General features: G+C 36.1%; 1 protein-coding gene across 3 annotated transcripts in view; it reads left to right on the top strand.

The window, feature by feature from the left end:
• Window positions 1-10,644, top strand: part of PAPOLG (poly(A) polymerase gamma) — a gene marked incomplete at its 3' end in the record, with an annotated part of 71,679 nt that extends 61,035 nt beyond the window's left edge. For all 3 annotated transcript variants that reach the window (XM_079941634.1, XM_079941636.1, XM_079941635.1), the window contains 9 exons: window positions 3,008-3,127; window positions 3,558-3,667; window positions 5,637-5,758; window positions 6,008-6,183; window positions 6,593-6,681; window positions 6,763-6,983; window positions 8,160-8,225; window positions 8,410-8,466; window positions 10,267-10,644. In XM_079941634.1, coding sequence (XP_079797760.1) covers window positions 3,008-3,127; window positions 3,558-3,667; window positions 5,637-5,758; window positions 6,008-6,183; window positions 6,593-6,681; window positions 6,763-6,983; window positions 8,160-8,225; window positions 8,410-8,466; window positions 10,267-10,365 — 1,060 coding nt within the window. The remainder of the gene's footprint in view (window positions 1-3,007; window positions 3,128-3,557; window positions 3,668-5,636; window positions 5,759-6,007; window positions 6,184-6,592; window positions 6,682-6,762; window positions 6,984-8,159; window positions 8,226-8,409; window positions 8,467-10,266) is intronic.
• Between the last annotated feature and the right edge of the window lie 3,485 nt (window positions 10,645-14,129).

Below are 14,129 nucleotides of genomic sequence, written 5' to 3'. Positions count from 1 at the left end.
CTCTATTTTCAAAATTATTAAATCTTATTGATGACTGTTGTACTTGACCATGAAGCATCAGTGTTTAAGAAATGCCATCAAATTAATGTTTCAGAATTGGAAGTGACATGAGATAAGAATATATGTACAGATTTTTGCCTTTTGTCACTTCTCAGAGTCAGATTTAAGCAAAATTTTGAGGCAGTTTGAATGATTCTGATACCTAGCCTACTACCATATATATATATATATATATATACACACACACACACACACCCCCCCCAGACTATATATACACATATATGTATTTTGAAGTATAGTTGATTTACAGTATTATATTAATTTCAAGTGTATACCATAATGATTCATTATTTTTGCAAATTGTACCCCATTAAAAGTTATTACAAGATAATGGCTTTAATTCCCTGTGCTGCACAACATATCCTTGTTGCGTATCTATTTTATACATAGTTAAATCTGTTAATCCCATACTACTAATTTGTCCCTCCTCTTTTCCCTCTCCCCTTTGGTAACCACTTGTTTGTTTTCTGTTATCTGTGGGTTTGTTTCTGTTTTGCATATACATTCATTTGTATTATTTTTCAGATTCCACATATAAGTGATATAATACAGTATTTGTCTTTCTCTGTCTGACTTATTTCACTAAGCATAGTATTCTCCAGGTCCATCCACATTGCTGCAAATGTCAGAATTTCATTCTTTTTACGGCTAAGTAGTATTCCATTTTGCACATACACCACAACTTTATACATTCACCTGTTGATGGGCACTTCAGTTGCTTCCATGTCTTGGCTATTATAAACAGTGCTGCTATGAACATTGGGGTGCGCATGTCTTTTTGAATTAGTGTTTTCATTTTTTCCGGATATATACCCAGGGGTGGAATTACTGGATCATATGGTTCTGTTTTTAGTTTTTTAAGGAACCTCCATACTATTTTCCATAGTGGCTGTGCCCATTTACATTCCCCCCAACAGTGCACAAGGGTTCCCTTTTTTCCACATCTTCCCCGACATTTGTTATTTGTGTACTTTTTGATGACAGCCATTCTGGTAGGTATGAGGTGACATCTCGTTGTTTTGATTTGCATTTCCCTGATGATTAGTGACTTTAAGCATCTTTTCATATGCCTGTTAGCCATCTGTATGTCTTCTTTTGAAAAACGTCTTTTCAGGTCTTCTGCCCATTTTTTGATTATTGTTTGTTTTTTTTTGATATTGAGTTGTATGAGCCCATATATTCTTTTAATTTAGGAGATGGTGGCATGAAAGGCTTCAGAATCTTAAGCTTCTGTCAACGGATAGGAGATATTTTTGGTCAAGGACTAGTACATTCTTTTTAGCGCATCTGAACTGATTCCTTCTGCCTCCAGTGTATTGACTTCACTAGCTCCATCAGGCAGAAACTGTTAGACCACCAAAGATGGTTGTGCTTTCCTCAGGTCTGCTTTTTGGGAAAGGAAAACATATTACTGTCCTGTTTTTGCTTCAAGGGTTTAATGCTTATTTCATTGACAATTAAAGAGACCTTGGGAATTCCCTGGTGATCCAGTGGTTAGGACTTCATGCTTTCACTGCCAAGGGCACAGGTTCAAATCCCTGGTTGGCCAAAATGAATGAATGAAAAAACAAACAAGAAAAAAAAAATTTAAAGAGACCCTGAAAAGAATCCTTTCACTAAAACATTTTATTTGTCTAGATTAGGGGTCAGAAAACTATGGTATAGTGCAAATCCAGTCTGCTACTTATTTTTATAAATAAAGTTTTATTGGAACACAGTCACACTCATTCATTTATGTATTGTCTATGGCTGCTTTCCTGCTGCATGGCAGAGTTGAATAGTTGTGACAGAAACATATGGCCCACAAAGCCTAAAATATTTACTCTGGCCCTTTACTGAAAAAGTTTGCCAACATCTCATTTAGATAACACAGAGGAGTAACTAAGTGTTTTGTATATCCGCTGTTGAAGAACATATAATTATAATGTGTAAGCTTTTTCAAGCGTTTGAAAATGTGAAAATGTTCTTGTAGTTATTCTTTGTAATTCATAAAATCATTAATAAGTTAATAAAATAAGTGACAGTAGTCACATTTAAGTGAGGTAGAAAGTAAAGTTGCAGGTATCTGATGAAGTTTTTTTTTTTAATAAATTTATTTTTTATTTATTTTTGGCTGCGTTGGGTCTTCATTGCTGTGCATGGGCTTTCTCTAGTTGCGGCGAGTGGGGGCTACTCTTCGTTGCGGTGCGCAGGCTTCTCATTGTGGTGGCTTCTTTTGTTGCAGAGTACAGGTTCTAGGCGCACTTGCTTCAGTAGTTGCAGCACGCGGGCTCAGTAGTTGTGGCTCGCGGGCTCTGGAGCACAGGCTCAGTAGTTGTGGTGTGAGGGCTTAGCTGCTCCACGGCGTGTGGGATCTTCCCGGACCAGGGATCGAACCCATGTCCCCTGCATTGGCAGGCAGGTTCTTAACCACTGTGCCACCAGGGAAGTCCCTGATGAAACTTTCTATATTTTAGTAGTATCTGATCTGATTTTAGTGAATTCTTTTTAAAATTTAATATCTAGTATCAATTTTGTAAAGATTAGAGCATGTTTATTTCATGAATTAAGTGCTAGTTATTAGCTCTTTTTGTTAACATTATTTAAATATATGTTAGCCTTAGGGTTTAGGCATAAGATTTGAAAGTAGAAAAAGATTTAGAACCAGGTTAACGAACAGTTTTTGTTCATGCTCCAATCATGACTATTTTATGGTCTTAAAAGGCAGGGTATTTTAGATCAGGAATGCATTAAATAGATCAGTTCTTCTTGAAAAAGAAAGGGAAGGAAACAGAAATTCACTAAGTAACTTCTCACTTACCTGAATGGTATTTTAAACAGAGTCCCTAAAATATTGGACTGAATTTTTTTAATGAACCCTGTAAAGCATCATAGCTAATATGCTGTTTGGTTTACTTGGATGTAGCTTCCACATTTAATATGGAAAAATCTTGTCATTTTATTTTAGGGTTGGATTAGTAGAATCTAAAATACGTGTACTTGTTGGAAATTTGGAACGGAATGAATTTATTACTCTTGCCCATGTAAATCCCCAGTCATTCCCAGGAAATAAGGAACATCATAAAGAGTAAGTTAATTATTTTTTAATATCATATTTTTAAAATAATGGTATCCGAAATATGCATGGTTTAAGATCAGTTGTAAGATGCTATTTAACAGGCATTGATGGAGGATAATACATTGTATACTTGATCACGAGTTGTCATGCATTAAAACTGAGTACATGCTTTGTTGGTAGCCCACAAACCCCAACAAAAAACTCCATCACAATATTTGGAGCATCTTTAAATATATATTTAGTAAGTCATTTTCGAAGCATTTAATCCTCTTGTATAATAACACAGGATAACTTAACAGTGTTCTTGGTGTCAGTTTTAAGAATTTGGCCAAACCATTGACATTTGTATTTATGCTTCCATAGACCAAGTTTTAATTACCAAATAGCATCTGTAAAATTGTAAAAATTAATGGAAATTCTTAAATTTTTTATTTTATAGCAACAATTACGTATCAATGTGGTTCCTTGGAATAATTTTTCGGAGAGTAGAAAATGCAGAAAGTGTTAATATAGACTTGACATATGACATACAGTCATTTACTGATACAGGTAAGACTTTGTCATCATGGAGCTGTGGTGCTCAACCTTGGCAGTAACGCAGTATCACCTGCCTAGGATCTGGCTGGCTATATTTTTTAAAGTTCTGCAATTGGTTAAATGAAGATGGAACAGCTATATCATGAAAATTAATTCTGCTATTAAAAAAGTAAAGGCATGATGAAGCGACTTCCAAGACCTGTTTGTGGGCGGGGGGGTGGGGGGTTGCAGACCAGTGTAAAGAAAGAATATATGTATGTTTGCTTAAAAATATATAGACTAAAAAAAAAAAAAAATACATAGACTATCTCTGGAGGGATATATAGTTTTTTTAAAAAAGAAACTGGCAGAACTGGTTGCTTTTAGGTCAAGGAACCAGGTGTGTCTAGTGGACAGGAGTGAGGCAACTTCACTGTATACTCTTGAACCCTTTTGAGATTTTGTTGTTGTTGTCATTGTTGTTTTAAATACTTATTTAATTTATTTGGCTGCACCAGGTCTTAGTTGCAGCATGTGGGATCTTTGTTGCCGCGTGGGGGATCTTTAGTTGTGGCATGCGGGATCTTAGTTGCAGCATGCATGTGGGATCTAGTTCCCTGACCAGGGATTGAACCTAGGCCCCCTGCATTGGGAGTGTGGAGTTTTAACTGCTCAACCACCAGGGAAATCCCCCCTTTGAGTTTTGTACCATGTAAATGTATTAACTGTTTTAAAACAAAAAGAAGACTAAAGAAAGTCTATAGGTGGTTCTTAGTGTGCACAGCCAGTGTTCGTAATCACAGTCATAAAGACGACTTGCTTTTTACTTTTTTTACATGAAATAAATATCATTCAGTACAGGCTTGCTGAATATGTCTCAGAATCAGTGAAAAGGGTCTTTCACATCTAGCTCCCTAAGAATATCTCCCTGGAATATCTTAATATATCTGTTATAAATTTGGAGTTGTCTTAATAATCTGGAATAGTGTACATTCATACTATTAATATTCTTGGTTAGCTCATCTGAGTTTTCTAAATTCTTTTGAATTAGCACTCACATTTATCATGAAAATCCAGGTTCCTGTGCATCACCTAGAACCACTGAATCACATGCTCTGGGAGTGGAGCCAGGAGTCTACACACTGAACAAGCACTCCTGGTGATTCTTTTATAAGCAATCTGGAATGAAAACATAGATATAAATTTTTCCATTCTAATTTGGACTCATTTTTCCAAAATGAGGGGGTTGGGAAGCTCTGTTTATTATAGATTTATAAAATGTTCTTCTTCAGATAGAGATACTGAGGCCCCAAGAGATTAAATAATTTACATTTCACAGTACTTACTGTGCAAAAGAAACCTCCCATCCCTGTCTTGAGTAAGCTTATAATCTAATTTGGTATTCACAATTAACGTACATTAAATAATTTATATGGTAGTTAATAAAAATGATTTTCTTATAAGGAGTGAAAAGCACTAGACTGGGGACCTAGGCCTACGTGTATTCCAATTTTGGCAAGGCATTCAAGGCTGTTGAGCCTCATTTACCCACCTGTATAATAAGGATGTACTTTTAGATGGTTTCTCATGTCTAACATTCTGTGGTTGGTGTAGAAAAAGAAGCTTCATGGAGGAGGAGAGCTTGAATTGGCATCTTGGATATTTGGTATTAGGATTAGCTCAGACTTGGGCAAATAATTATGAGAAGACATTGCCTTTGGGGAAAATAGCAGAAAACAAGATTTGGAAAAAGCCTTTTTTCCATACATTTATTTTGTTAGATTTGATTATGGGGAAGTCTTAGAAGTTGGACATGAGAAAACTAGTCAGTACTTGAATAGGGTTGTGACATTGTGAAAATGTTTTGGAAGTATTTGTTCTGTAAGAGGAATGTGTGTTTGTGTAGTGATGTGGAGATATTAAAGGTATGTATTTCAGAAAAAGAAAACAGCCCTTGGTTCAGAAGGAAGTTCCCCATTTTAACATACTGACTCTGTTACAGTGTACAGACAGGCAAACAATATAAACATGCTAAAGGAGGGAATGAAAATTGAAGCAACTCATGTTAAAAAAAAACAACTTCATCACTACCTTCCCGCAGAGATTCTTCAGAAGAAGAAAAAGGTGAGTTTGTACTCATAACTCTCCAATCTGAGTGGAACTCAGACGAATGATCCTGGGACCAAATTTGCATTTTTATAACGCCCAAACCTATTGAGAAGAAAGAGGGAAGGTACAGACAATTCAATCTAGGACTAAAATCTTACCTTCATTAATCACCAAATATAATTTGTTTTATATGTACTTCAGAATTGAAACCAGTCATTTTTCTCATTTACTTTTTGAAATCCTAAAAGCTTTCCCCTCTTTCAGCAAAGTCTTTCTGATGTCAGTCGAAGTTCAAGTGGACCTCAATCCAAAAGATCATCTCTGGATAGCAATTGTTTGGATAGCTCCAGAGACACTGATAATGGAACACCTTTTAATTCCCCGGTGTCTACAAACAAGCCTTCCAAGCCTGATAGTCCTCCTTCAGCAGAGACAGAAAGGTCTGTATTTCAAAATTTTCCTCTCAGTCTTCAGCTTATTTGAGGATAATGTAAACTTTTCTATACCTTTGCTAAATACTTTTTTTTTAACTGTAAAAAGATTTTATTTTGCCAGTTAGTAGTCAGTTTCTTATTTAGAATTATTTGACAATTTGTGGTAATCCTCTGGGGCATGGTATAGGTTTATGAGTATGTGGGAGTAGATAAGTACATAGAAATGTGCAGGTTTTCCTTTAATTTTTTCTGTTAATTCTCTCCCTGGGTCCTCTTCCTTTCCCTACCCTTTTCCTTCAGTGAAATGTTAAAGTTAGGAGTACTTGAAAGAAATTATCTTAAATGTTAAAATAAGAGTGTTTTAAATGCATACCATTTAAATCATTTAATGATGATATTTTAACACTTTTAACAGGAATAATGCTGAGCCTGCTGCTGTAGTTGTGGAAAAGCCACTGACTGTCCCGCCAGCCCAAGGACTGTCTATTCCCGTCATTGGTGCAAGTAGGTATCTACGCTTTTTTTTAGTAACGATACTACTACATTTGTATTTAATTACTGAAATCTTTCTTTTTTCCTTTTCAGAAGTTGACTCTGCAGTAAAAGCTGTATCACCTCCAGCTGTGTGTACCATTCCTACTGTAGTAGGACGAAATGTCATTCCTAGAATCACAACACCCCACAGCCCTGCCCAGGGGCAGCCACATCTAAATGGAATGTCAAATATAACTAAGAATGTTACCCCCAAAAGATCCCACTCCCCATCCATAGATGGGTCTTCTAAGAGGTTGAAAGACATAGAAAAGGTAAAATTACAACTTCAGTGGTGATTCAGTAGTTGATTTTTTTCAAAGTAAATTTAAAATAATGCTGAAGAAACGCAAATTCTTCAGTTATCTTAGTGTTCCATTAGGATTTGACTGTTTAAAAAGAGTATTTACCTAAACCCTAATAGGATAATACTAATTGTTCATCTTAAATTCAAATTACTGGGCTTCCCTGGTGGTGCAGTGGTTAAGAATCCACCTGCCAATGCAGGGGACACGGGTTTGAGCCCTGGTCCGGGAAGGTCCCACATGCCGCGGAGCATCTAAACCCATGGGCCACAACTACTAAGGCTGCGCTCCAGAGTCTGTGAGCCACAACTACTGAGCCCGTGTGCCACAACTACTGAAGCCCGTGCACGTAGAGCACATGCTGTGCAACAAGAGAAGCCACAGCAATAAGCCTGCCCACCACAAAGAAGAGTAGCCCCCACTCGCCGCAAGTAGAGAAAAGCCCGCGTGCAGCAATGAAGACCCAATGCAGCCAAAAATAAAAATTATTTAAAAATTCAAATTACTAATGTGTCTAAAAATTTGAATGATCTTCGTTTCTCTTTGACTTACATAAAGGCATTATTGGTAACTAAATAATCATGTTTATTGTGTTATAATGTTGATCTCCTCTGCTTCCAGTAGGTGGTGGTAAAACTGTTTTATTCATTATCTGGATAGATTAAACAAAAAGATAAAACTTTAGAAATTAAGGGTGGCATGGAATTGTCTAATTTAAATTCTCTTCCCTCATCAAACCATGTTCATAATAGGTTTTTTTGTTTGTTTGTTTGTTTTTTTTTTGGCTGTGTTGGGTCTTTGTTCGAGGGCTTTCTCTAGTTGCCGCGAGCGGGGGCCACTCTTCATCGTGGTGCGCGGGCCTCTCACTGTCGCGGCCTCTCTTGCTGCGGAGCACAGGCTCCAGATGCGCAGGCTCAGTAGTTGTGGCTCACGGGCCCAGTTGCTCCGCGGCATGTGGGATCTTCCCGGACCGGGGCTTGAACCCATGTCCCCTGCATTGGCAGGCAGACTCCCAGCCACTGCACCACCAGGGAAGCCCACGTAATAGTTTTGATGTTAGCCTGGTCACTAATTAGTTTCTCAGTTTATATAGATTTATGTGTTTTTTATAGGTAATAGCAACTCATTTTAATGTTTATATTTTAGTTTATTCGACTTGAATCAACGTTTAAGGAATCACGTGCTGCTGAGGACAGAAAAAGAAAATCAGTGGTAAGTATATCAATAGTGTGCTTCAAAATATTTACTTTTAAAGAGCCATGTATCAGGAAAAGTACTATATTCAAAAGTAGATCAGATTATATCTGTCAACTCTTGGTTATGTTTCATTTCATGTAGAAATAAGCATTTGCATATAGGAAAGAAAGTTTTCACTTGTATGTAATTCTGTTTTTAGGATGCCATTGGAGGAGAATGTATGCCTATTCCAACTATTGATACATCACGCAAAAAGGTAATAGATAGTCTTATTTGTAATAAAATACGCAGTTAAAAATTCATAGGTAATCTGCAGGTACAAAAAGCTTACTAAGAAGAGCCTAGCATGGGGTGAGGAAAAGAGTAGTAAGATTTTGTCCCTGTCCTCAAAGACCAGCAGTATAGTTGGAAGTTGGGTTGGAAATAGCAAACAAAGTGTATGATCCTAAATGTATGTACCTCAAAAGTCTAGAAAAGAGGGAGTCGTTTAAGACTTTACGATTTATGCAGGTTATGTTCAACCTTTGTTTTCATTTATTTTTAAAGAAGCAGTTTAGTGCTCAGCACAATAATTTCTTACCAACACTTGATAGTCTTTTGTTGTACACCACTGCTTACTGACAAAATTTAGGTTTGATAGTTGGGGACCATAGTTACTAATATTTTGGAGGAACCAAATATACTGGTATACAGAGTAAGTACCTTTAAAACATGAGCTAAAGAGCCCCTAAATCTCAATTTAAAAATTTATTTTCAAAGGATTACCATTTAAGCTAATAATATTATAGGTGCTCAAAAAAATCGGCCTTGTGTAAATCAGAAGAAGCCCATCTTTGAGAGGTTACAGCAAACAAAATGGCTTATTTTTCACCCCCCATTAAATAAAGTGTTTCTCATCACAGTCAGCTGTCACCCTGCCAGGTTCCCCAGGATGTATTGGCAATTCTAAAGCAAAATAGAAAATGTCCTCATACTTTCTATTAGTTGTAGAATTTGTAAAATTTCTTTTAACGTAAGAGTGGGTTACAAAAAGTAGAGGTGTATAATTATGTATGGTAATGGAAAAAAAATTGAGATGATATTAAAGTGTGAAATGACATGTCTGGGTTTTGCTTTAAAAGATTTCAAGTATAAAGGGTAAGGGGCATAAACCAAACAAATGTGGCAAAATTTTAATAATGTCTGAGTCTTCTTTGTGGCATCTAAGTCTTCATTTGTGGCATTTAAGTCTTCATTGTCCTTCCTATTCTCTACTTCTATGCACATCTGAAATTTTTCATGTCTTTTTTTTTGAATGGATGTGTGTGTGATATAATTTGTTTAGCCTAGGTAACATGCGAGGAGAATTAATTCTTGCAGTCATCTCTTGACAAGAAGCTGATATGCTGTTTCTGTCAGACAACTATCTGTATTTTAGGCTTCTGTCTTTGTTTCTGTCTTAGACTTTGCCTTCATTATATAATAATCTTTAGTGTCTTCAAAAGCCCTCATATAGATGTCCCTGACTTTTACCATCACTGAAGTTACCTACCCTGACTACAAAGTTGGTTTTCCTAAAAACTTAATTATCTCACAAGTTGGGTTATTCTTCTGCATGAATGTATTACAGAAACTAATTGAAGGCTATAACTGGATATCAAGTTTTCCTCTGTATCACACACTCATTTTTTCACCTTGCACCCCAAGAATTTCCTGTTTAGTGACCATGCTCTTCACCTATTTCTCTTTAACATTGCCCGAGTCTGAGGAGGACTTTGTTCTTTATGCATTTCTCAGTCTAGAAGTGGCAATTGATTAAACAAAGTCCTCTTTCCTATTCATACAGTCCTCCCACTTCTACCCTTTCCCTATCCCTCTGCTTTTCACCTGTTTAAAAAAATAATAATAAGTCCCCAAAACAAGGGGACTTGAACATAGGGAAAAAATATTCAACACATACTTGAGTGTTTAGGAACTTAAAGCATTTGGAAAAAAACTCAGAGTTTTGTGACTGATTTACTCGTTGGACCTTTATAATGTGTATTTGTTTTTCCTACTTTGTATTTCTTTCTAACAGAGACTGCCCAGTAAAGAACTACCAGATTCATCATCTCCAGTTCCAGCAAATAACATCCGTGTCATCAAAAATTCCATTCGACTGACCCTAAATCGGTAAAAGCAGTGCCTCCTTACTTAAGTGAATATGCAATCATTTAGTGGCATAGATGCAGCCACTCTTTTTAAGATAGAGGTGGCTGTCATACATAAAATAAGGTGAAAGTTACAGTCATCGGCCTAACAACCTTGAAGTGGTTTTTTGAACTCTCACACTTTGACCTGCAGATGCTGTAGCATTCTCTCATTGATTGCTACATACAGTTCTCTGAGGATGACCTGCTATCAAATTATCATCTACAATATTATGGCTTTGCGTTGGAGGTTTTACTGCCTTAACTTTCGATGCTTGTTTCTCTGTTGTGGGAACCAGTTCTTGGCTCTCTGGACACTGATAAAACAAGTCCTGAACACCGCCCCCCTCTTTTTTTTAAGTCTTATGTTGTAATCATTGTATAGAACTAAAAAAGTTGAAAACAAAAAAACAAAACAAAAAATGTAATTTTCCAAATGTTAACACATTTACTTTATCATTGAAGCCACTTTGTGACACCTGAGATAAATGAATGTGAGGTATCTTCTCTGCTTTCCTCATTTGTGTAGATATACTTATGTCTGTTCTGTTGATTTAAGTTATTTTTTCTTGGATTGGCACACGGAATATTTAACTTTTTATTGTGCCTTTCTATCCAATGTTGCATAGTTACCAGGGAGGATTAGTCCAGTGATTACATAAGAGTTGGGCACCATAAATTCTCTATATTTTGCCTCCCATGGAGGCCTTTGAAATGCATCTTTATTAAGAATCAAAATATGACCAGGATACTGAAAGTCAGTATATGAACGGTGAAATTGTTACATATCCTATCTCATGCCATTTCTTGTTAGTTGACTGGTATTTTTTACTGAGGAGCAACTCATTCCGGCATCAACAGTAAGATGCCTTTAAGTATGGCAAACTTGTATTTTTGAAGTGTACGATTAACTTGGCATGATACTTCCTGACCATTACTTACCGCCACAACTTCAAACAGTTCCTTCGTGGACTAGGCATGCAGAAATGAGCAGTGGATTTTATTGAAACCTAAAGGCATTTTTGAATGACATTGTTACCAACCATTAATTGGCTCAGGACCTTTGTAATTTTTATTTAAATATATGAGTTGTCTTTTTTTACACTGCTTTTTTCAGTGCATTTCTTAATATTTTTTAAGTTTCATGAACGCATGCTCCATTTATTAAAATCCATAACCATGTAATTCTTCTTGTAATATGTTGATTCAGTGTTTTGTAAATGAAGTCGTATGTATTTTCAGAGTATTTTTGTATGTACTGTAAGATACCATCTTTTCAAAGAGAAAACTTTAAAACCTTTACTGTCTCTCTTTAGTCTAATTTTTTAAATATGGATTATGCTTGAATTACTCTTTAAACGAAAATGTATAGATTACACAGCCAGGAATGTTGGTATATATTACCTTCTTCAGCTTTCACTCACCATTTAGTAGGTCCAGTAGGAAAAACACAAAATGGTACATTTGAATAGTGCAGGGAAAATCCTTGGTTATATAGTTTATAGGACTCATGGGATGCCATTTAGCCAGTGGAGTAATAGTCCATTTTCTCTTGCAAGCCCTTTACCATTGAGTTGAAATACTTGAATTCTGATTGTCAGAGAGCAGGATCCTTCTTTTCCCACTCCTGTTCCTGACCCCTACGTCTCTGAAATGGAAATTCTAGTGTTTAACTTTTACAAAGGAAGTCTTCTTAAAAGTAAAGAAGAGCAAGGGGAAAACAATGGTTGTTCCATTATTCACTTTTTATATAGCAAAATATGAGAATGAAATCCCATAACCAAGTTGTAGCTTCTTTGGCAAAGCTGTTCTCTTAGTTGACCCTTTTTCTTTATTCAAGTATTTTGAGATTTGTTCTATAAATACTCTATTTGAGCAAAAGAGAATGATTATGCAAGGACTGAATAACTGTCACCTGACTTAAAACATTGATTGATTGAAAACTTCTTTAATAAGGGCTTTAAGAATTCCCCATACGTACATCCATGTTTACCCTATTATATAAACCGATTCCTTGGAGTAACTAGCAGAGTTCATCTTTAATAAGAAAGCAACAGGCCTAACCTTTGTACTGTGGTATAGTCATTCCTCTTGTTTTAATGGTCCATTTGACATGGGGTTAAGACATAGCCAAGAGTTTAATGTTAGACTTCTCAAAGATAGCATTCTTCAACCTGTTTGGTAACTGGGGAGTAGATGAGGTGCTTTTGAGATAGCGGGTTTGGTCAGAAATGAAGTGTTCTCTATCCTGAACAGTAGGTAGAACATTGAGTACAGTTGACCCTTGAACAACACAGATTTGAACTACATGGGTCCAGTTATATGTGGATTTTTTTCAATAAATATAGTACTTGTATTTTCATTTCACAGAACTTTAAACTAATTAATTAATTATAGGGGAAGGTTTGATTGAGATCACAATATGTGGAATCGAAAGAACTAGGGTTTGAGTCCTGATTCGATCCAGACTGTTTCAGCTTCCTGCCCTTGGGTGAGTCATGTATCAATTCCTTTGTTTTTGAAGCAGAGATAGCAGTACAGGTGTTTTCAACTGGGGTGAGTGGGTTGGTGCCCCTAACTCCTGAATTGTTCAAGGGTCAACTGTACATTTTGTTACCATGGTAGGAGACCTCCATTGTAAGGGTTCCAAGTAAGTAAGAGGGAATGGTCTGCAGTTATGTGCTGTGTTCACAGGCACTAGGTAGATGCATTTGATTTCAAGTGTAGAGACTATACCTAGAAATATAACTAGAAATATATTTTACAAAGTCAAATAACCTGTTCTTCAGTATGTAGACACATGTTCATTTTCACAAGGGTATTTTAATCTCATTTTTCAGTGACTGGCTCTAAAGAATAATATATCAATGAAACAATTATCTGCTAGTTTAAACCTTAGGGACTTAACTAATTTGAGAGACAGGATAAATGGCTTAAAGCCTTGTAAAATTGGGGCAAGAGGATCTTATAAGACTATGCTTACAATAAGAGTTTTTGTCTTAAGGCAGCAATTTAGTAACATCATTAAAATGCTTACTGTCCTATATAGTTGCAGTGAAGTGAAGTGAAGTGAAGATGGGCAACGTCGAAATGGGCTGAACTTATTTTCCACTGTGTCCCACAGCTTTGAAATAGAAATTCCTAACCTGCGGATCATGGACTGCAGGGAATCCCTTGCAAATGTATATAAGAAGTTTTTGTTCATATACATTTTTCTGAGGGAAAGTTCATAATTTCATCAGCTTCTCAAAGTGGTCACGACCCTTAAAAAAAAGTTAGGAACCACAGCTTTTCAGGATTGAATAATCCCAAACTCTTTGCAGTTTTCTTCTTAAGATTTTTCTGTGGTGTATTTCTGAAAATGTACTGTGGCTCTTAACTAGTAAAGTGGGCTAATGAAGGACTCTGGAACACTGAATTTCTCTCCAAGTTTCTTTATATATCTCAGATGAAACTTCATCAGTATTTAGAAAAAGGTGTATGATTAGGTTTGTGTCTTCACTTAACTTAGATTCATTAACAGGGTCAAACTTAAGTTCAACAAATTTCAGCCTAAGAATGATCAGAGTAGAATAGCTTAGAATAATGATTAGAAATGGTAAAAAAATAGGATTTATCATTAAAGATCCTAATTCTTTGATTTTGGTAGGCTTAAGTTTCTTATTTCTCCACGTTTGTGGTTCAGATCAGAACAGACTGAACAGACCAATAAACAGAACTTTAGTGTAAAAAAATTTTTTCTAATAAATAA

Source organism: Stenella coeruleoalba (assembly GCF_951394435.1).
Source record: "Stenella coeruleoalba genome assembly, chromosome: 13".
Classification (NCBI taxonomy): domain Eukaryota; kingdom Metazoa; phylum Chordata; class Mammalia; order Artiodactyla; family Delphinidae; genus Stenella; species Stenella coeruleoalba.
This window is presented reverse-complemented; position numbering and strand designations above follow the sequence as displayed.